We start from the raw sequence: 23,097 nt of genomic DNA, 5'->3' as shown, positions 1-23,097 counted from the left end.
CTTTTTCTTCTCTTCTGTCCTTCTCCCAGACGTTGACATCTGTGAAGTTAGTGCATGGTCTCACTGAGCCATAGATACTAACCAGGATTTTGTTATCAAATATAAATTATTTTATTGTATGGTGCACAATAAAGCAATATGGAGTACTGATACATTTCCTCAGTATAGTTGTTTTGCCATTGTGCACATATTAACTGATCCATGTAGAGTTTTCATGGTGATGACTTAAGAAATGATTGAATGTTGCAGTAATTAAGGAATATATGAACATTGCCATTGGACCTGGAGTGGTTTTGATATTTGTTGGAAGAGTTGTTTTCAAAAGACACTGCCAGTTTACCAAGATTTCTATTTATTGAGCTAACACATTTACATCTATGCATTTTATTTAATCTTTAATAACAGAATATATAATGAGGATCCATTTTGGTTTTATTTCTGTTAATATTTTAATGTATGTCTCTAAACACAAAAAATGTTTCGTATGTTTCACCGTGATGTTGTCATAACTGCATGAAAAAGCACACAAAAATAATCAGTCTTTCAGATCATACCACAGGGACAAATTTGTTCATGAGTTTCAGGCAATGATATAGCACAAGTGAAGAAGAACTAAAATAGAAGCAAATAAATAGCAATTGTTTTCATGGACAGTTAAAGCAGGATAATGTCTATTGCGATTCACTCTAGCTACATCAGTCCCCTGCCAGAGTCTTGTTCTGTTTTGGACTCAAAGTAAAAACCAAAGTAGAAAAGAAAAGCTACTTCTTTATGAATCCAGTTTAATACCATTTGACATTGGTAGACAGGCTCATTAATTTCAATGGGTCTTGGATCAGGACATAGATCTTGAAGCCTAAACTTATTTTTCCAAAAATAGATTACGTTCTTATTTCTTCATTATGGCCTAATTTAAAGTCCCTTGAATCAGACTATTACCAAAATATTACCCTATCTCAGAAAATAATAAAGATAAAACTAGATTCCATTCAACACTCACATAGCACTTTTCCTCTTCAAAGCACTTTAGAAACACTGATTAATCATAACATTAATTAAACGACTATATTTTTTAAAATTCAGCCTTCCAAAAGCTCTGTTCTCTGCAGGGAGCAGGGAAGAGGCTAGCAAGGGACTAAAACCAGCTCCAGTAATCAGAAAACTTAGCCTGCAGCAATTAAACTGAGCAATCACTTCCCTATGCAGAATCTTTTTTACCTTGGGCTAGTGGAAAGATGAAAGGAAAGATGACAGTGCAGTCTAAACGAGAAATAAATCTGTTGGTGTGTAAAGGAGCTGATTAATTAGATATATTTGCACTACCTGGGTCAATAGGTAGGCTAACAACTCCTTTCCATGCCTTTTCCTGTTTGCATACCTGTCAGGAAATGTAAACAAAAAGATTAAAAAGGAAATTATTTGAGTCATTGCCCACATGGACTCCGTCCGTTCTGGATATAAACTCAAGCATGCAATATGAAGTTATTTGAATCCAAGAACAATAAAGCCTGGGTCTGTCATTTTTGTTCTCAGCCAACCTGCCAAAGCTTAGACTGCAAGAGGTACAGCCAAAGCTGTAAAACAAACCCTTTTTTCTGGCCAGGAGGGGGAACAACAGAAAGAGCAGTATTATCTGTGGGTTTGTGACAGTTTAGCTTAAAGATTGCTGCTTCCTTTACTGCTGAGGGTGAGAAATAGAAGCTTATTGGTGGACATTTTTCTCCTTCTGTGGACCAAATGGTTGTTTGGCCTATCAGGTCATGCTGGACTTGAACTGACTCATTTTTGTAGTCCCAGTGTGGGTGAGACAGTCATCAAATTAACACTTATACCTCTTCCCAAATTCATCTTCCAAAACCGGATTGCAAGAGAATGCACCCGAAGTTGGGCTGCCTGTGTTTGATGGTTGGTTTGCCTCTCCAGCATGACAGAGAGGCATAGATTGCCTAGATGGTATATGGATTAACACTCAAAATAGAAGGCATCCACTATTTTGGATGAGACGTGCTGTTAAGAAGCAGAAACTGCATTCGGCTGTGGTACCCGTAAATGCATTTCTGTACTAGTTTTCTGGCTGTTTTGCTGTGAACATCTACTCCCCCAAAGGAGAGCTAGTTTCTCCAGAAATCCACTTTTCTGTGGCAGCATGCATCCCCTGACAATTGCCAAAAAGACAGCAGCAAAGATGAAAGAGGCAGAGATGTTCAGTGGGGTCTCAATACACTGCTCTAGTTTTGGCATTAGCTCTGACGGAGCCAGCTGAAGTGCTTCTGCATGCAAAGCGTAGGCATGGATCTAGCCTTTAAAGCACGTGTTGGGACACATAGGCTGTATGAATTAGCAGTTTGTGGCCGGCTAAAGAGCCCTGGAAGTTCTTTAATCTCTAGGTTTTAAGACAACTGCTAAAATAAAGTCTGAATATCTGCAGTCTTGCTGTGTGAGAGAAATATAGAATATGAAGGTATTCCATTGGGAGAGGAGTAAAATCAGTATTAGGAGTAACAGTAGATTAAATAGATAGTTGTCTATGGAATTGAGATCTAGAAGAGAGACAAGAAGAGCAGTACAAGAGCAACAGCTTTCAGTCACACTGTTATTTTCAAGTCTAAGTCTGCGCTTGTAAGCTAGCTAAAATTTCCTTTAGTTCAGAATATGAAAGAGCAGGAACCAGGGGGAGTTCATGGGCATGCAGGAGTGTGACAAAACCAGGATGTATCTGAGCATCAAGCTATCAGACTGAAGGTGTTTAAACCAATATGAGGAGACAATGGAAAGGCTTGGCAGGCAAGGCCAATGCAGGTATATATGCTTAAATATCAGATATGCAAGAAATGGTAAAGGAACATGAAAGCTTAGGGGGAACCCAAAGGGCTGAGGGGGTACAGCTCAAGGAAGACAAAATATAGGTCATGTAACATAGAGGAGAGGGGACAGCCCTGAGAAGGTGAGTTGAAAGCAAGAAAAATGATTAGCCAGAGGGAGGCAGGAAATACATGAAATTAAGAAGGTACTGGAAGCAGAGCAGCTGAAGGAGGAAGGTGGCTGGGTTAAAATGCTGCTACAAGAAAGAAAATCTCTGAAGGATCATGGATCTGAGAAAAGTGTTTGCTGAAAAGCAGTGATTGCATTGCACCCAGTTGTGATTTCCCATAGCACATTCAGGATGAAAATACCAAAATGCTTCTCTTTTGTCTTTGTCCAGTGCTACTAGCTTCTATACTAGCCTCATACTGGTCTTCCATCCCTGTTAAGGCTGTGCCCTTTGTCATTCCTAGTTCTTCTCGTGCCATACCTTTCTCTTGCAGAATATAGAACCAGCATCTTTAATCTTTTTAAAAAGATAAAAGCTTCTATATTGGTTACCCTTTTAGATACTAGATTCTTTTACAAGCAAATCTCAATTGACATTGCCAACACAGATATTGGTTGTTGACGTACTTTAATCACTCTGTGAAAATTTGAGGGTTTCTCCTCTGAAACTGTAAAAGATGACTATTCCTGCTCCCTGTAGGGCTTTATATGCTGCACTACCTATGGCTGAATTTATTCTTAATAAAAAAGATTTTTAAAAAAGAAAACCAGTGAATGGCACATCACATACAATGCATCAGGGAAGATACCGTTCCTCTTTGTCATGGTCCATACTGAATGCCAATCTTAGATCTTGAACTCTTGCTGCCTGTCATCAGAGGTGGTGGAAAAGTGAAAAGTGTATCATTTTTCTGAGGGGAAGAGAGCTCCACCTGATCTTTTGTTCTGTCTCGGTAGCCACGAGCACAGTGCACCGCTTGGGGCACAGGAGGGCATGTGTGTGTAATGGTTTTTATTCTTTTTGTCTTTTCTGAAAACAATTTATCTCCACAGAGGTAAGTTCAAATGAGCCTGCAAGGAGGTGATATCCAGCATTGTTCTCTAGCTCAAAGCACTCATTATCCCAACTTAATTGGCAGGCTAGGCTTAATGTGAAGCAGCTAAAGCAGTGGCTCCAGCCCACGAGTTTTGAGCTGCTTACTCAGACTGGTCTAAGTTAACTCATCACTCGTTCCCTTACAAATGACTGAGCTGAGATGACAATTTTTTGGATAGGGATAATTGCAGTACTATAGTCAGTTAACGTTGTGTCGTGAAATGTCTTCATATGCATTTACTCTGAAGTGCCAGAGATTACGAATGTTTGTGCACATCCCTAACGTAAGAAATAAAAGAACTTTTTAAACCAACAGTATGATGTCAGGTAGATTATTTCTTGTTCTTGACTCACCTGTACCTTTCCTGGTGCTCCCCAAAGTCTGAGGAGTAACCATCTACTCGCAGGGACAAGTGTCTCTCAACCTCAGTACTGCAGCCTTTCCTGCTTTCAAAAACACAACTTTGCCTCCTTCCATCTGCTCCTTTGCTGCTGGCCCAACAGCTCTACCATTACCCTGCTTCATCTTCTTGGATTTGCTTCCTTCTCTGTCCCACAAAAAAACTACGTAATCATATTTTTGTGGGCTCTTATAGCCCCTTTTGCACCTCAGTATATAATAGATTTCCAGTGTTCAGAGAAGGGACAGGGTTCCTCTGGAACAGCGACAGCTGGACTCTGAGGGGCACTTTCAACTGCTACACTGGTGCCTATAGTGATTATCAATTACACCTTAAAATAACGGTATCTGACAAGAGAAAGCATGGTGCCCAAATGAACTACTTATAAAATACAGTAATGGTATTTCTGCCACTGCTCGCATGTGATGGATGCACTCTAGTTTATTAGACTATCAATTGAATGTGCTTACTTATGATCAAAATTTGTTCCATCCGAATTAAGTAGACAGTTTTGCCACATTTGTCAAGTAATGATTGAAAGTAATAATAAAAGCTCTCTCAGTAATATTCTTTCCATAAAGACTGTGAAATACCGAAGCTGAATGGTATTAAAAACACAAGGATGATGTAAATGTACAAAACCACATATGTCTGGAATTTTAAGTGGAGCGCACATGTTGGAAAGAAGAGAACAAAATTCACTTATATGGTGACACACAGACACTAGTAGTTCTGGAACAGGATATCTGTAGCATTACAACAAAACACGGTGCCATTTTGCTGTTTTTGTATTATCTAGCTACATGATGTGAATTAATGGCTATCTTTGAGGGGGAAAAAATGGTGATGTATTCCTTTTATTAGAGCAAGCTCTATGTCTAGGGCAGGATTGTTAGTTTGAATTAGTATCTGAGGTTCCTTGTGTTTTCAGTGGGCTAATTTTCCTAGGCTTGTTCTCTCAAACTAGGAGCCATGTCACAATTATTTAATAAATTTACCAATGTGTCAAAGTAATTTTTCAGAGTGAAAATGGAAATTAAGTCAATGGGGTTACATCAGCAGTGAATTTGTCTCAAGGCAATGGTAGGGAAGTATTTCCAGAAGCGGAACTTTATCTGTGATGATTTTCCTCCTGTTAAATGTACCAGGAGAATAGTTTGCTCTACTGTTTCACTCTGAAGGCAGGATCTTTCTTAGGACAGCTATCAGCTTGATCCTATGGAGTAAAGTTTCCTGAATTAAGTGATGGAGGCATGTACTAAGGCACTAATGAGACTTTATCATGCAAAGACAAAGGTGGGGGTTGGACCAGATGATCTTCAGAGGTCCCTTCCAACCCCTACCATTCTGTGATTCTGTGTGTTAAATCTGCTTTGTTGAAATGTTCAGTAAGCAAACGTTACGATCTTACAGTCAAAGAATTAGTGTATGGTGGTAGATGAAGCCTGCTCTCAATATAAAAGTGATGGAAATCTTACCTTAAAAACATAACCTTTAAATGTATAGTGTCAGAAAAATGCTGTCCCAAACACCTACAGGGCCAGCCCTTTCCTGTGACACTGCCCACAAATTATGGCTATGTAACATCTTTCTTCCTTCCTTTAAGAGTGAAATTGAACAAGTAAATATAATTTCTTTTTTCCGTGTCGAGCTGGTGGTTATGTTTAATCGTATTATGTAAATCCTCTTTAAAAGCATCAAATCAGTTTTGGGTTGTATAATGTGTAATGTTGCTCAAATAAAAATCAGTTTATTTGTAGATCAAAACAGTTCTGTATGAACCCTAATGAAAATTAACAATGCTGTTAGTTTTAGTATCATTCTCGCACACATCCTCCTGTCTTCCCAGGACCCTCATCAGTTCTCACTTCTCCAGCTCAGGGAGGCTTCTTGAACTGCAAGTTGAATTCCCCAGCCTTCCTACTAGTAGTGCTAGATAAAACTTTGCTGACATTACAAGATTAGTTTCCATTACACATTTCTGTCTGCTTTCAGAAGAGGTTGTTAATGTTGATCAAATAATTCTAAAGGCAAACGCTCTGCAGATTGTAACATACACTAATGCGAAAGTCAAGGATCACACGTGTTGTCAGCTGCGTTGGGCTCATGTAGCAGTAGCTGTGCTTTTGTTGGCATTACGCGACATTTACACCACTCTAAACTAGAGCAGGGTTTCCTCTGTAGCTAATACTAGAAAACATGACTCTTCTTTCCTTCATGTCTGTTGTAAAGCAGCAGGAATGTAACTAAGATAAGAGAACTTAACTGATAACTGATTTTTTTAACTGATTTTTTTTTTTTTTTTGTGAATGTAGTACTGTAATTTATTAACAAACTATGGGTATAGTTTTAGAAAACACATTTAGAATGCAAGCAAGTTACTGTGGAAAGTTTTCTGCAGTATAAAGAATAGTCCTTAACTTTTAACTTCCCTGACTTAACTCTATATTTAAGCAAATTTACTGCTTTTTTCAATATAAGTTCGTATGTTTTGAATTAAATTAAATTAATGACACATTTTTTATGGCTAAGGCAGGGTTTTTTCTCATCCCAAATGTATTTTCAAATAGCTGACAAAGCGTTTGAAGCACTAAAACCACAGAAATCATTACACTTACTAATAGATTTTAAGACTATGTAAACAGTGGCTTAGATCAAGTCTATAGCCCAGCCGCTTCCCTCTTCTTCCAGCTAGTGTGCGACCTTTTTCTAGTGAACCTCTGGAGGGACAGTTTGAGCAGTGATGCCTGTCTGTGCAGTTTGCTGCTTTGCCTGGATGTGTGAGCAGCTCTGTTGGACGTGGCAGTTCTGACTTTTGCTGCACCTCGGGGCCAGGGCAGGGCAGAGGAAGCCTGTCTCCCCCACAGGCAAGACATGGGGCCTGGCGTTGTCATTACAGGTTCTGATAGGAGCGTCTCCAAACTGGACACCAGCTGCCACAGCTGCAAGACACTGACTAGATTTTAGATCTACAAAATGTGCACTTTGAGTCCTCTGGCATTTTCTATCCAAAGGCTAAATTTGATGCAATTCTTAGGGAGAAAAACCAAACAAAAACACTGGGAATTAATTTTTGTTTAAATATGCAACTGATTAAGAATCAAATAGTACTAATGAGCTAGAATTACTACACCCACTCAGAATAAGGGATGCTGCACAGTCCCACTGTTACACAGTATCTGTAAAAAGCCTGGTTTACTGTTCTGAAGTATCTAATACTGATTTGATCTTCTCATGCCTAACTTAAGGGTATGCACGGCAGAAATGTTAGAACTGTTGAGCATTAACATGTCCAGAATGCTTATACCATGCTTGATTGTGTTTACTGAAGTTCTCCTACTGAGCTTTTCCTGATAGCTCCAAAGCCCTTAGTTATTGTGAGAAGCATCTTGTGTGTCTTGGCATGTGTACTAGTAGGAATACTATTGCCTGGAATACTAGGCCAGTTCCAGGAAAGAAGTCTGCTTGGGGCAGCAATCCAGATTTCCTTATACCCAGCACTAAGGGACACAGTCTTTGGCTGTGAATGGAATGATCATTGTCAGCTGGTTCCACCAGAGGGCTGAGATGGTGAGACAAGCCATTGCACTTCAAGTGAGGTACAAAAGGAAAAAGGAACATTGGTCTGTTCTGGATGTGTGTACGAGTAAAGCAGAAAGTCTGATTTATCTGCTTGTACTTAACTCCTAACCAGTGGCAGACGCTGGTTAGAAGAGTAAAAGCCACAGCAAATCGTGGTTTATTTTAATTTTTTGATACCCAAGCTTAATTTACTATATGCTACAGACTGAAGTAATCATTTTAAGTGATAAGCAACTATTATTGTGTTCATGTTGCATAGAACAAACAGATGGAGATGTAAATAGAATTTCAGACTGTTCTTGAGCAGTGTTTCATATATGTGTAGGGGAAAAAATGATTTTTAGTTTGCTCAAAGAAACCATTTCTGAAGGAGAAAGTGGTGCTATCTGTACAACATCTGATAGTAATAATATTGATGAAAAGCTAATAATGCAAACAACCAATTAACGATTAAGTGCAAAGAAATAAAAACGAGGACAAGATCCGTATTGCAGCACAGCAGTAAGATTCAAATCCTGCTGCACACACTTTGTTGTTAATGTTACACGTTTTATAATCAGGAATGTTTTTACGTTCTGTAGAGTGAGTAGTTTCTAAGATCTCGAATTACCACAAAATCTGTTTGATAACCTTTAAATTCTACATTTCGGTACAGAGATTTTAGTTTTTATCTGTACTATGAATGTTCTGTTTGAAATGACTGGCTGTATTTGTACCACAGCAGGCAAAATTGTGAGAAAAATAGTTTAACATTTGATAGTTAAAAGATGTGAGTTTCCTCTTACCTCTGCTTTCAAATATGGACACACGCAACTGAATTTATGAATTCACAAATAAGATTTTTAATAAGTACTCATAAATACTCAATTGATCAGAACTTTTTTAAATTATCAAAAAATCTGATTAAATTATCATATTATATACAATAATCATACCTGATTATTTCATTCATAAAATGTGATGTAGATTAGATTGCTAATTACATTTATTTTTCCCAATTTTCCTGTCCTTTTCATCCTGCATGATACACTCATGGTGATTGCTGTATGCAAATTCCTAGCACAGCTGCACTGAAGGTGGTTCAGAGTTGTTTCACTGACCTCAGCAACAACTTCATCAGACCCTCACCCTGTCTCATCTTCATTGTGTTGAAGGACTGAGCAGCCATTTTACCATAGTAGTGATCCTCTAGAATTGGTGTGAGACTTCCTGTTTATCTGTGCCGGTGCTAACCCTGCCCTATATATATTTACATTTGTATTTATACTCTCTCAAAAAAAAAAGAAAAAAATTCTCTGAAGCTGCTCTTACGTTCTTTTCACAAGCACTACATGACTTTCAGGTGCAGTTTTGCACAAAAAATCTTTGTTCATTTAAACATTAGAAAAGTTATAATAATCATAAAATCATAGAATCGTTTAGGTTGGAAAACACCTTTAAGATCATTGAGTCCAACTGTAATTGACAGAATTTCTTTTTCATGTCTTGAGTTCAATGTGACCATTTTAAAAATTCATTGCACCTTTCATTTTAGGGTATTTTATGTTCTGGAGGTTAGTGTTATATAAAGTAACTCCTTACTAGGTATCGGAGAGGAGTAGATGTCAGCAAGACTCCCTTTCTGGTCAGTACCATGCATACAACTAAAGGTGTGTGGAAAAGATGGTGTCAGATGAAACTGGTCCTTCAGAGAAGACTTTTTCACAGATAACAACGTCATTTACATTCACTGTAGTGTTTTTAACAACGGATGTACATTTTATTTGTAGTAAAAAGTTATGAGTTGTGTGGTGGGAGGTGAGGACTTGCCAAGTTCTTGCCAAGTTGTGGTATTCAGGTGGTCCTTATACATCTACTATCCTTTGGCCTTTATTATCATCATTTCATTCTGCTAAGGGCATGATGTAGCTTTACCTGAAGTCTCCAACTGATGTAGTATGGAAATGTTAACAGAATCCCTGATGTGTGAAATGCTTGAACATGCAATCATATAAATGTGGCTTGTTCCAAAATAGTATCAGTAGCCAATTAGATTACATGCAATGATGCAAATGGTGCTAATAGTCTTGCCTGTTTTCCCTGTACTTCTCCGTCACCCTTTATTGCTGTATCTTCTGAATTCTCCCTTCATTTTCTTTCAACAAAGGCAAGTATGCCATGAGGGATCTGGTCCACCGACTGCCAGGCGCTAACAACAGCAACAGCTCAGCAAGCAAGGCCATGTCTGATGACACCGTTACTGCCATTTGCTGCACTCTGCATGAAGTCATCACTAAAAACATGGAGAATGCCAAGGCCTTACGAGACGCCGGCGGCATTGAGAAACTGGTTGGCATATCTAAGAGTAAAGGAGACAAGTATGTTTTGCAAATCACCTTGCACCTTTTTAACATCTCCAGTAGTTATTACTAGTCCTAAATGTGTTTGCCTCCTCTTTGCAGTCGTGAGTTGAATTCTTTGGTTTCATCAGAAATCACATGCGCAGTTTTGAAAGGTGACAAGAACCAGACAATACCAATAGCAAAAGTTTGTGCTGTGGTTTATTTTGACGTACCATCAGCAGTGCATGGAGTGCACTGCATGTGCAGTTTAAGGAGGAGTAATTATCTATGGTAACCACTGCCTCTAAGCACTTCCAGAAGATCCTGATAAACATTAGGGACCAGAGCTGTTGGATTGCAGCCTGCAGAAGGGGTGACATGCAGGTGGAGGGATCCTGTGAAAGGAAGGGACCTCACTGCAGTTCTGTTACTGCTCCTCTTGCTCCAGGAGTGAAGAATGTAAAGTCTCTGTCCCTCTTCACAGCACCCTTTTCCCTGTCACCAGCTTGCTGGTAAGATGGGGCATAGTAGAAAAATGGATCCATGGATTTTCCTAACACCTTGCTTCTGAGAGAGCGTTAGGATACCTGCAGGCTACTTTGTGAGGCACCAAAACATGCAAAAGTCCTACACACAACTGTGACATTTTCAGAGCAGCTATGGTTTCATCTTGTCTGTTTTCCTATGTACGCACTCTTCATGAAGAGTTCACTCTTTATCCTTCTTTTGCCTAAAACAGATAGCCTGGTTCTCTATTTGTCAACCTGCAGAAGTATAGTGCAATGGGACTATGGCAGTTTGAAAACAAAAAGCCTTCACTGTAGTATACAAAACCCATCAGTCCACCTACTCGAAGCTGTCATCACACAGCCTACTGCAGCATCAGAGCTCTAAAAGAGCCCCACAGAGCCAGGCCACAACCTGAAGGAAAGATTTATGCACCCTACATTTGGTATGAGAACTTATGCTCACCTATGTGATCGGAGCATTTCCAATCTAATTTAGTCACATTTCTTTTCCTCTATTGTCACCCTTTTCTTTTCATACCAAAATCATTATTGAAACATTCTCACGTTCTAATTATAAGGGGTAAAAAGTAGTAGCGTTAACAAAGTATGTAATTCCAGTGGGAGCTCCCCACACTCTGCCAATTTATTTACATTTGCATTTTTATTATTATTAAATATTTTAAAATATTATTTATATTTTCTAGATCAAATGTACTGATATTGCAAGCAGGTTCATATCTATTTCTCTTAAGTTGAATGTGTCTTTCCTCAGAATACTGCATTTGTCTACCTGTTCATTATCTGGTAGAGATTATTAATACCTTTTTGAGTCTGGAATTTTCAAAGTATCATAGGCAGTTTCAGGAAGATCCAAGGGTATAATTCCCTGTCTAAGTGTCTGTCATAACTGTGAAAGACCTGTCTATGTTGGGTTAAAGTATTTAGCTCAGGCAGTGTTGAATAATTCCAAAATGCCCTCCCAAGTCATGATATGTATCCCTCCTCTCAAGTATTTTGGGTTGCAGTCCTGTGGTTATTACTGTTACAGGTTACACAGTTCTAGAACAAGAAAACCTGTCAATTCACAGTGCTACAAATGCCCATCTTAAGTGAAAGTTCCATTTTTCAGCTTTCAGAAGTGTTAGTATTCTGCACTATTGCTTTGATTTGATTTCTTATAGGTAATCCGTTGTTTAACAATCAGAATTGCTGGTTGTTGGACTGATAGGAGATGCTGGCGTGCTCACTTTAAACAATTCGGTATGAATTTATCTTGTCCAGTATGAAGCGTCCGCTTCTACAAGTGCAGGATGCTAGGCTGGCTATGCATCCTGGTATGTATCAGTGCCAGTAGTGTGGGGCTGGCCCTGCTAGCCTTTGGAACGAGCCCAGGCCTTGAGTGCTTTCCCTGTATGTCAGCACGAGAGAACTGGTGTCCATAAGATCATATTGGCCAAGCCCATACTGGCTTTGCATAGTTCCTGTTTCTCCTCAGTACTCCCAATATGGTTGGCGCAATTATTTTCCTGGTTACTCCATGCTACCAGCACCTCACTAGCCGGTACAGCTTGGGAGTATAATAAAGACAATTATGCTTGAAAGCGTTTGTCAAATTGCTGTTTATTCACCAATTACCCACCTACTGCTGTACTCTGGGTGAGAAATGGAAGAAAAGGGGGGGGAAAAGGCACCAAATAAATTACTAGGAAAATACTGTAGGAGTTAATTGAATCAGTTGTGTCATGAACATTGCTTTACCAGCTTGAGTGTCAGCCTACCAGTGGTCCTCAGAAGTTACAGGATGCACCAGAGCCTGGCCACTGAGAAGACTTCCTGTGCAAACCAGTAGCATATGCTGCTGATTTTCTGGTTTCTCTTTGGTTTTGCAGTCCATGTGCCTTTTCTGAGTAAAACATGAATCACCTCAGTGACTGCTCTGAGCTCCATCAATCCTCACTCCAGACTTTGGCCTTTGCAAGGTTTTCTAGAGCTCTACTACTTTATGTGTATTATTGGTACAGCACAGTGTATGCTTCCTCAATGGGCTGGGCTATCTTCCCAGTCCTTTTCTGTTTGACCCTTCTTCACTGAGCTGAATATTCTCAGATTTTTTTTTTTTTAACTTTTTTTTTAAAGATACCTATCCCAAGAGGAATATATGACTCCAACTGATTGTAATAATAGTTTAGAGCTTCTTTCAAAATCTTTCTGAAGAGAAAGTCCATGTGAAGTTGTATATGGTTTTCAACATGACATTGTATTTCCATCATTAAAGGGTAATGGTGCAAGCAAGATGCAAGTCCTGATTTGGCTTCCTAATGAAATTTGTCATGATAATCAGTTATAATCAGTTGTATTTCTGCATCTTGGCTCTGCACTTCAAAAACAGTGTTCATCACCCATCTAGAGTGTTTCTTTTGGCCACTGCTAAGAGGCACTTAATGTGTTGAGCTTGCTGTTGAGAACTGCAGTTTGGCAGCTTATAGAGGAAGAAACTGACTCTAACATCTTGTCCTTTATGCCAAAAGTCATAACCAGGAGATCTTCTTAGATGTACACAATACCAGCTGGGTCCTCAACAATTTTGCCAATTGCTACCTCTACTATTCCTCTTACTATGCTCTCAGCGTGCTGAGGAACACACGTTTTGCTTCTCCTGAATAACGAGTACTGTAGAAATAACCTGTATTGCCCTTGCTTAAAAACACATTGGTCTCCAAGATGCCAACCAAAGATAGTATGGTACATTTGAAAGATGCTTTAATTGTGGGTTTTAAGTCCATAGCAATGCATTTGAAAGTTGGGATGAATGGAGCCTTGTACTTAAACAGTCTCTTTCTCACTCTTTCTTTCTCTCTCTCTCCCTTTTTAATATATGTGTGTAACAGGCATTCGCCAAAAGTGGTGAAAGCAGCATCTCAGGTCCTCAATAGTATGTGGCAGTACAGAGACCTGAGAAGTCTCTACAAGAAGGTAAGGCTTGGGGTTTTTCTAGATTTATCATCTTTCATATGGTTACCCAAATTTGGGGGCTGAGAGACTTCAGACCAAAACATTTATGTGACTTGAAATTCACCTAGAGTTTAAAACTTCAGATACTTGGAGCTGTAAGTTTTTCCCTCATTTCTAATTTTAACGTAGAAATACCTTCTGAAATTAAATGTGGTAGTGAAAAGGGGATGTGAACTTAGTTTACAAAAGAATTCATACAAAAAAAGCGGGATCCTACAGCCCTGGAGAGTGAAGTCCTCTGTTCATAGAACAAACCCGTGCAAACTCTCCTACTGTACCTTTCCTTCTTACATCTCGCCACCCTGTCCTGAGGAGATTACCATATTTCCAGCCCTTCAGCTCCCAAATTTCCTCATGAGATTGTAAACAAGAGTATCTGAAGGAGTGGTGCTTAGGGACCAGTTACATGTAAAGCTGGGCTGAAACTTGGTAGCTTCACTTCCAATCAGCTGGCAGACAGTAGTACCACATACTTGGTTTTCAGTCAGTCTGTGGAGTCTATAGTACCATACCATTCCCACAGGCCTGCTAACTTCTTAAAAATGAATGTCAGTACAGTAATATGATCCTGTGAGACAACATCCTGTACAGCTTTTAAAACGTGTGCTTAGTAAATGACAACATTGAAAGTAATTCTTGCTGAATATTTCCAAACTGAATTACATTCCGTGTGAGTATCAGCCTGCAGATTTAGTTCTCAAAGGTCTTCTTGCTACATGGAATTTCACAGCTTATCTAATTGATATTTGTATTTGTAATCTCAGCAAAGAGAGCTAAGACTGCATGTGGCACAAAATTTCAGCTCCTAGTTAAGGCTGAGAATGGTGAAGTAAGGAAGGTTCACAGTGGCATGTCTGTTGTATGTATTTTGCACAAGAAAGGAACTTAGTTACATTAATGTATGCACCAATTCTCAAACTGGCAGAAGCTGACCTTCTGTTTGAAATGCTGTTCTTTTGCATGCCTCCGCCCTGCTTGTGTCAAGTCTGAGGAGCAAGGAAGATGATTATTGAGTCTTTCCCATTGTTCACTTCCAGTATTTTCAGTCATCCTTGGCAGCTCTAGGGATACCATATGTGAAGACGTTCCAAGTAACGAGCTGGTACTCCACTGTCCCATGAAGAGGTGGGAACAAACATGAGCTAGAGTAGGCTTTTCTTGATGCAGAGTGGTAACACACTGGAAGCGTGCATAGCCTGACTTCTGTGCATGTGGGTGGCTGCACTGTAGAGGCTGAACTTTATTGCACTATAATCTCTTAGAGGTTCTTACGATGTCTGGCTCATTTCCAGCCTTCTGTCTGTATATATATGCTGTGATGGAAAAGTGGTTTCTGGGGTTGCTCCATGCATGAGGTAATCTATATGCTGTATGGCTTTTGAGTATACTGCTACCTAAAGGACATTCTGTTGGCTGCCAGCGTGAATGCCTGGTAATGTACTTATATAATACTAAGCATGCTTGGGTACTAAGTACCTTGCATGCTTGAAAGAACATTTTTTGCAGCCACAAATACATACTTACGGTATGGAAAATAGGCCAGGCTAGCCTTTGAGGTAGTTTCCAGGACACTCAGCAGACAGGTTGGCTATATTTTCAGGAAGCATTTTATTAATCTCTGTGTTGGCTAATTCCTACAGGCTTTTGTAAAATCTTAAAATGAAGGTTAGTCTCTGCTACATATTTGTGTACTCATTACACGCCATTGCATATGCTGATAAGCCTTGTATAAGTATGGTTTCTTTTCATCAAAATGTTCAGATAGTTAATTTAAAATACTCTTGTTTGTTAAAAGACATACAGTAACCTTTACAAAGTCATAATATTTATTAAGCTTGCCTATAGTAGGCTGGCTGTTATGCTGGCTATCTGACTTTCACCACTGTTGGGAAAATAATGTTTTTATGATAGGAAAATTAGAAAAGTTTGCATTATACTAATAGTCAGCTAGTTATGTAATATAAAGATACTAGGTCAATGCAATTTTTATTTTGTTCCATGAAAATATATGCTAGTAAAAACAAGTGGACATACAGTTGACAATATAATATGATCGGCACTTTGCAGTGTCTTGCAGTTGCACAGCCTTTTTTGAAGTGCAGGTAAATCTCATTGCATAACCATCAGCAATTTCTTCCTGTGTACTGAAGTATCTATACAATTACTTTCAAAGAATTGGTGGCCTACAGAGAGGGACAATTTTGTATTGTAGTACAAGGAAATTACAAGCATCACATGATATTTAAGAAAAAGCAGCAGCACTTACCTTACTGTTTGAGAAACAGTTTAACCAAACAGTTTGAATTGTGGTGCATTTTAGAGCTACGTGTTTACAGTAGAGTAATTTGTACTAATGGGGAAAGAAGGCAATGTATGTTTACTGCTGATACAGTAATAGTCAGTATATTTAGTCCAAATATGACTGCATCAGCAAAAACATTAAAACCTCCTCCTTCACTTTTCTGATTTTGCTCAACATTACAGGAATCATCCCATCGCAGGTAGAACATAAACTGCACTAACAGAAAGTCCATCCAGAGATGGAGGTTGGTGTGGACACCTAATGACTTGCCACACCTTTGAAGGACCAAAATCCAAGAAGAGCATAGGCACTGATTTCCCACTTCCAGCACTTCCTGATAAACTCCTGGCTGTGAAGTGGAGTGCAGGAGTCAGAAACTAGTCCCCCACCTGCTGTTAGTGGCGGGGCTGCCCTAAGCAGGGTGTATGCAATCTTCCTGCAAGCTCCAATCCTATCGCGGGTGAGCAAGCTCTTCTGCTTTAACCAAGGCTATAACACTGTGTCATGGGTTGAGGCTGGGCCGGGCACTAACGACTGACAGACGCTCTCTATTAACCCCTCTCCCCTCCTGGAAGCAGAAGGGAGAGAGACCAAGGGAGAGAGACTTTACGGTTTGGAAAAGAAAACTAAAACAGCTTTAATGAAACAGTAACAACAACAGAAAAGATAAGAATAAGGAAATCATGAAATATATACAATATGTACAAATGTATACAAAACCAATACCGAACCCAACTCTCCCCACCCTGATGACGATACATCGCCACCACACTGCAGGGCTGGCACTGGGGCAGTCCCAAGCTGGACTCGGCAGCAGACAGGGATGGGATACAGGAGCTGGACTCAGGCACTGGATTCAGGGATGCACGGATCAGGATCGACGACACAAGAACAGACAGAGTCCTCCTTAGATGTCGACCATTGAAGAAGAGAGGTTGACCTTTGTGATCCCTCAGCTTTACACTGAATATGATGTCTGTGGGGTGGAATACTCTGTTGGTCACGTTTGGGTCACCTGTCCGGTTCGCTCCTCCCTGCAGGTGCAACCTTTTTCGTGCTTGCAACCCTTTTCACTCCCGGCACCCCAACACGCAGTACAAGATTTAGCAGTGACCTTGGTCACTACAAGAACAAGTACAAGCAAGGGCCTCTCTGCATCCCATTCCTTGGTATGAACTATAAACATCAGGCCTTATCACTGCTAGAAGCAGTCACTGCCTGGAAAAACATGCTGTTGTTTTCAGAAAGTGCAGTTACTTAGAAGAGACTTAACTGAAAAGTTAAAGCACTAAAACAGAAATAGTTCTGGTTTCACCCAAACCAGGACACACTAATATGCCTATGTAGTGATACTTAAATGAGGCAGCCTCTAAGGACACTGTCAAAATCAGCTGTTGCATAAAAAAATAGTGCAAATTTAACAGATTTCAGGGTGCCATCTTCAGCTATGTTGCTTAAGAGTAATAGTAGTGCACACAAATTTGATTGTGCTGCTCAGTGTCTGACAAGACACTGCCTGTTTCTCTGAGCCATTCAAAGCCAAAAACTGCAGCAGCAACTGCAACAACTCAGTTAACGTCATTGACCAAATCAAGCAATATAGCCTGTCTCAAGATCATAGTGTACCTGGCTAAGAATACAAACAGTATCTTTTGACAACAGAAAATTTTATGGTTCTATCTGTCTTTTTTATCCTGAAAATGCAAAATTATTCCACAAGTCAGTGAGATGGGAGGCATAGAAAATTAAATCTAGTAAGCCAAGTTAAGCTAGAGATACAATTGTTTCTGGAAAAACGAGTTTCAGGCTAGCCCATATGCTATGTGTCAACAGAAGGGCAGAGCAGGTGGACAGAACAAACTGCAAGCAACATAGCTCCAACAGTCCAGAGCTCAGAGTTCTTGTACCCAGGAACTTCTCTGCAGCGGGCTGATCCTGTTTCCAATGAAAGCAATGAGAAGGCCCTATTGATTTTGTAGGTCCTTTATGTAAGGCCCCAAAAGCAAGAGCTGGAACTTCTGCAGCCAGTTGAACTTTACTGGGGAGACAGGCTCACTCACCTGCAGCATCCAGTGTGTCCTGGGATTCCCAAGGTCCTATTAAAAAATAAGGAGTGAAGGTTTGTGTGTTGCTTTCGTTCAGTTTGCTAGAGCAGGAACATTGTGCCCGTTTACTAATAGCTAATACAAGAGGAGTTACTCTCTGAACTGTTGGTCTCTCAAATAGGTTTTTATTCTCTGAAAAGCATGCTCAGGTGGAGGTTGTAGCTTTTCTGGCTCAGGAGAACGATGGATAGATTTCTAACTTCCCACAGTCTAGCTGCAGGTTCAAGGAGGAGTCATTGTCTTTGTTGTCTCGGTTTCCACATAGAAAGCTCTGTAAGTCCGCAATACCTTTTGCACTGTGTTTTCAGAGCTATGTTACACCCTGTACCCTCCACTGATAGGTTCTGTCCAGTGTACTAGGGTTTCCAGTTCATAGCTGTGTTGTGGCATTAGTGGGACACGTAGACTTGTTAGGCTGGGTTGGCACAGAAAAGGCACAAAAAGTAAACAGTCAGTGTTCAGATCTGTAAGTGAGGTGACCGCGTTTACCATCCTTTGTAGGCTTGTGCTTTGGGGAAAAAAGATTTCACTCCTTGGTGTGGTTAATTTGGCACTATCCTAACACAGTCCAACAAGGAAAAGTTGTAAAATGCATAAATGTTTCTGGTCCTAAAGTTATAGAAAAAAACAACTTGACAGACCAAGAGGAAGCAATGAATTTAGTCTTGAAGTGAAGGAGTTGCCAACCATCCCAGAAGTTTAACTTGCAGGTCCTTCATCATGGAAGAGTTCACAGGAAATACTGCTCAGTTTGCTAAGTAACAGCTGAAACAAATCTAATGTGAAAAAAAAAGCACACCAAGAGGACAAGAAGGTACAGGTTCAGTCCCATATAAGCACTGTTTAGATTTAGTGTGATTAATTTCTAAATACTGCTAAAGCTTAGCAAGTGAAAAGAGGTGATCATCAGTTTTTCATCAGTAGATGAAATACTGTCTCCCAAAGAATGACTTTAATGTCATGTGATTTTCAAACTCTGTTCTCTACAAATAAGACTTATATTTTCATAAATGGTCGTTTATCTGCTTCTGTTTTCACGAGTCTATTCCAAAATACTTAAAATCTGATTTTCAAAAGTGCTATGGTCACATGGTGCATAGCCCCATGGGTGGGTCAGTGGCTCAGGACTTACGGAAGACCGGGTAGAGGAGCAATCCCGCTTGTCCCTGTGCTTCAGACTCATGGTACACCTCTCTTCTTCAAGTATCTTGGTAACCTGTACAGTCAGCAGGAGAATTAAATGCTGCTTACAGTCTCCAGAGAGAGGTCCTATCCCATTTATGTTTAGCCACCTAAGCAAGGTGAACTGAGCTACTCTGGTCATTCTTTAGAGAGACCTATTTCCAATTCAGGAACATTGGACCCCACTCCAGTCTCTAGGGTATCAGCTGGTTGAAGATTTGGGGGCACCTTGGAAAATACGGATGTGACTGTAAGAGAGCAGATTTCCGTTAGCTGGTAAACTCTATCTCAATATTCCAGAAAATAACCAATTACTCTTAAACACAGATAGCTTGTTAAATTACATGAGGAAATTTGAGCAAAAGGGTTGTGCTAAATGAGCTTAACATGAAAGAAAATTTATTAGCTAAAACCAAGCTTGAATTAGCATTAAGTGTTTGTAATATGAAAGAGCTGGAGGAACTGTCAGGAATAAGTATGTTTTCTATTAATTGGTTTGCTTTGCCTAACCACTTAGGCTCCAACAAAATATGTTTACATTCTGTCGTTATGTTTACACTTATTCTGTCTTCCAGAATATAAGTAGAGATCAGAATGAATTTGTAGAAATTATTTTTCTTTCCCATTTATTATCATAGGTTTCTGTTCTGCATGGAGTAGTAGAAATGTTTGTCATATTCACCTGCCATATGGGTAAAAATACAACCAATTATTTGAAACCAGGCAGGCTGTTAAAGGCAGTCGTCCGTCAGTGTGTAGTATGCCATTTACAGCAGGGATACTACTGTGATAGGCATTTAATGAAAGCAGAGTAGTCGCTCTGAAGGTGGCCTTGTCTGTCATTGGCTGAAAAAGATACTTAGAATTGCCCGAAGCCTTAGAAGCAGTTAAGCCAGTCCAGATCTAGAAGAGGACTCTCTTTTCGTGTGACTTTCAGAATAATGAAATGATGACTCTATGAGAAGGTCCTTTATGGCTAAATGTTCCATGAAAATTGCCAGCAATAAAATTCAAAACCCTAGTCAAGGAGTTTTAGAATCTAAAGTCCTTTCTTAAGTAAAATATACTGACTCACCCTTTTAAAATGTTAATTTCATCGTGCTATCATGTAGACTTGAAACATATCATTTGAATTTTCTTCTGGTAAGGTTATTGTCAGTCAGACATCCCCCCAAAAGATGCTCTTTTAGGTTAAATTTGTCTAGTGAAAAGGTCTGTGCAGAACTTAAACTCTATGTTAAGGATCTAAATTCAAAATCCAGAACATGGCTTGACTTGAAGGAACTATTCATGTGCTCAAATTGTTCATGAGCACATCTATTTTGCAGTGCTGATCTTTCAGTGGGGCTTAATTTATTTCTGTACAATTGACAAGGCCTTTTTCAGATTAATATGTCACCCATTTAGAAAAAGGATGGATTAATTTAAGATAGCCCCCCCACACTGTAATATAAAGCTAGATTATCATTACAGAGAAAACATTGTCTAGACCCCATTTTTATATTCACTATGAAAATGCAAGTACGTGATTAATAAATGATTGACTGATTGATTGATTTATGGCAGTGGGCGGCCCCAAGCTTCAGTGTGACTGATGACAGAGGATTTTCACCAACCCACCACTCTGGGTCATGGCACGCTCAGCATACTCTCTCCCAGAGCCAAGAAACCAGAATCTATTCCCCAACCCAGGTATTCTGGCTGTCAGCTGACCAGTGTTGAATTGTTGTATTTCGTGCATACTGAGATGTGTACCCAAAAGAGTTCTACAGGAGACGTTTGAATCAAAAGTAACAAAACATTACTAGAGAATGTATTTGTAAATTATACAATTTAATTTACTGAGCCCTGTAGGTTCTAGATGGAAAGCATCTTACTTCCCTTCGGAGAGCAGTCCCATTCATTCCAGCTGCATGAGGAAGGTGTGCAGAGTTTGGCTTTCTCTGAGGACAGCGTATACCAGAGAGGGGAACAAGTGCATTACATTCAGTTCCCTGACAGGCTTTCTAGCATTTCTGTAATCTCTTTTTTGAGTGTCTGAACCTTTCAAACAGAAAGGCGGTTATTGATAAGCACTATGTTGCAATAGCAGATTAAATTTATCAGGCACTTCGCTTTCTTTTCTGACCTAATGACATCGCTAAGAAAAAAGCAATAGCTGTGTATTTCAGTAAGAGGATCCCAGGTAAACTAGGATATCTACAGAAAAATCAGTGTGTCCAGGAGTCAACTGAATTCTTAAAATGCTTATTTTCAAAAATCTCTATTAATAAGAACAATGGAGATTTCCTTCAGACATAAGTACACTTGATGAGAATTAGCACAACTGGGCTTTTTTTAAAAATTAGAAGTACTGTTTAATTTTAGGTACTAAAATTCCATTTCCCTAACTAAGTGTAGGCTTTTCTTTTCCTCCTAATATTTTTTTCATAGTAAAATGTGCTCTGTGGTGCTGATGCAAAAACAAGCTATATTCTACATATGCACAACATTCAAGTAAATCCATGGAGAAACCTTTATATATGTATGCCTGTGTATTATTTCTAATAAAGTATTTAGAGAAAATAGAAATTTACATGTTTTTGCAGGTCACAGAGGACATAGTAGTTTTGCTATTTCTTTCAGTTTATTTTTTTTCTAAGTTTGCCTGGAAGAGAGAAGACATCAGAGAAGATCTCATTTAAATACTTTAGACGTAAGTTTAGGGTAAATCCTTTTAATCTTTAGCTAACAGGAATATGATATTTAACACACCCAGCATTTCATCATCTGATATATGACATTACTGTCTTTTGTTAATCAGGAATTAAGCAAATTCCTAAACTGATTTTAAATAAAGGAAATGTGGAAATTTTTTTGTGGAATTAACATATTCAAGCCTTTTTAAAGCATCATCTGAGTAATTTTAGAAGACAGAGATTCTATAACTTAATATAGCAAAAAAAAATTAAAGTCTTCAAATATATACTTTCTTTTTTCTTTCTGTTTCAGTCTTTCTTGCCTAAAAGATTCATAAAAGCAAAGGCATAATTTCTGTTCTGCAGGAAATAACAGGTAGTAGCTGTAAACTAAAGAATAATCTGTTATCTTTCCATATTCTTTTTTGGAGACACAGAACCTCTTCAGTGAGGAATGATACCTTAGTCTGGAATTTTGTTTTTCTTTTTACTCTGATGCTACTTTTTTTAACATAATTAGGACCAGGCAGCATCACTGTACTGTATAAACTTATCATTTAACTTACTTCCTCTTTCGATTCTGTGTGTGTCTACATTTACCCTGTATCTGGGGCTAAACTATAACAGTTGCTCTGTCACCCGATGACCTCTCACCAGCCAGGGAGGGGAATCAGGAACAGGAGAGCAGACCCATGGGTAGAAGTGAAACAGATTTTGTGAAATAGCACCAATATCAACAAAGGTGTACACGGTTATACATGGCGGTCACAATCGACAGGAGAGGAGTCCTCAGGAGCTGGGAGGAGCAGGAAGAGTAGAAACCCCAGCAGGAGCCCCACAAGAACTCTAGCAGGAGCTCCCCTTCCTCAGCAAACCTTCCCCCTTTATAATGCCCATGACATGATGGGATGGGCTACCCCTGTAGCTCACTCAGGTCAGCTGCCCTGGCTGACTTGGAACTGCTAATGGCCTGCCTGGCATGGCTGGGCTGGGGTTCTATCCCAGCCAACCAGGACAGTATGCCTTTCCAGGGACTGTTTTTTTAAGAACCATTCAAAACTTTGCCAAGTAAATTTTAACATTTGTGGCTTTTTCATT

The 23,097-nt window shown here is 39.4% G+C and overlaps 1 protein-coding gene across 2 annotated transcripts in view; it reads left to right on the top strand.

The window, feature by feature from the left end:
• CTNND2 (catenin delta 2) overlaps positions 1-23,097 on the top strand; it is a 538,559-nt gene that overhangs the window by 489,697 nt on the left and 25,765 nt on the right. For both annotated transcript variants that reach the window (XM_086469516.1, XM_086469517.1), the window contains 2 exons: positions 10,037-10,247; positions 13,609-13,693. In XM_086469516.1, coding sequence (XP_086325642.1) covers positions 10,037-10,247; positions 13,609-13,693 — 296 coding nt within the window. The remainder of the gene's footprint in view (positions 1-10,036; positions 10,248-13,608; positions 13,694-23,097) is intronic.

Source organism: Leptosomus discolor, chromosome 8 (assembly GCF_034619465.1).
Source record: "Leptosomus discolor isolate bLepDis1 chromosome 8, bLepDis1.hap2, whole genome shotgun sequence".
Lineage (NCBI taxonomy): Eukaryota > Metazoa > Chordata > Aves > Leptosomiformes > Leptosomidae > Leptosomus > Leptosomus discolor.
This window is presented reverse-complemented; position numbering and strand designations above follow the sequence as displayed.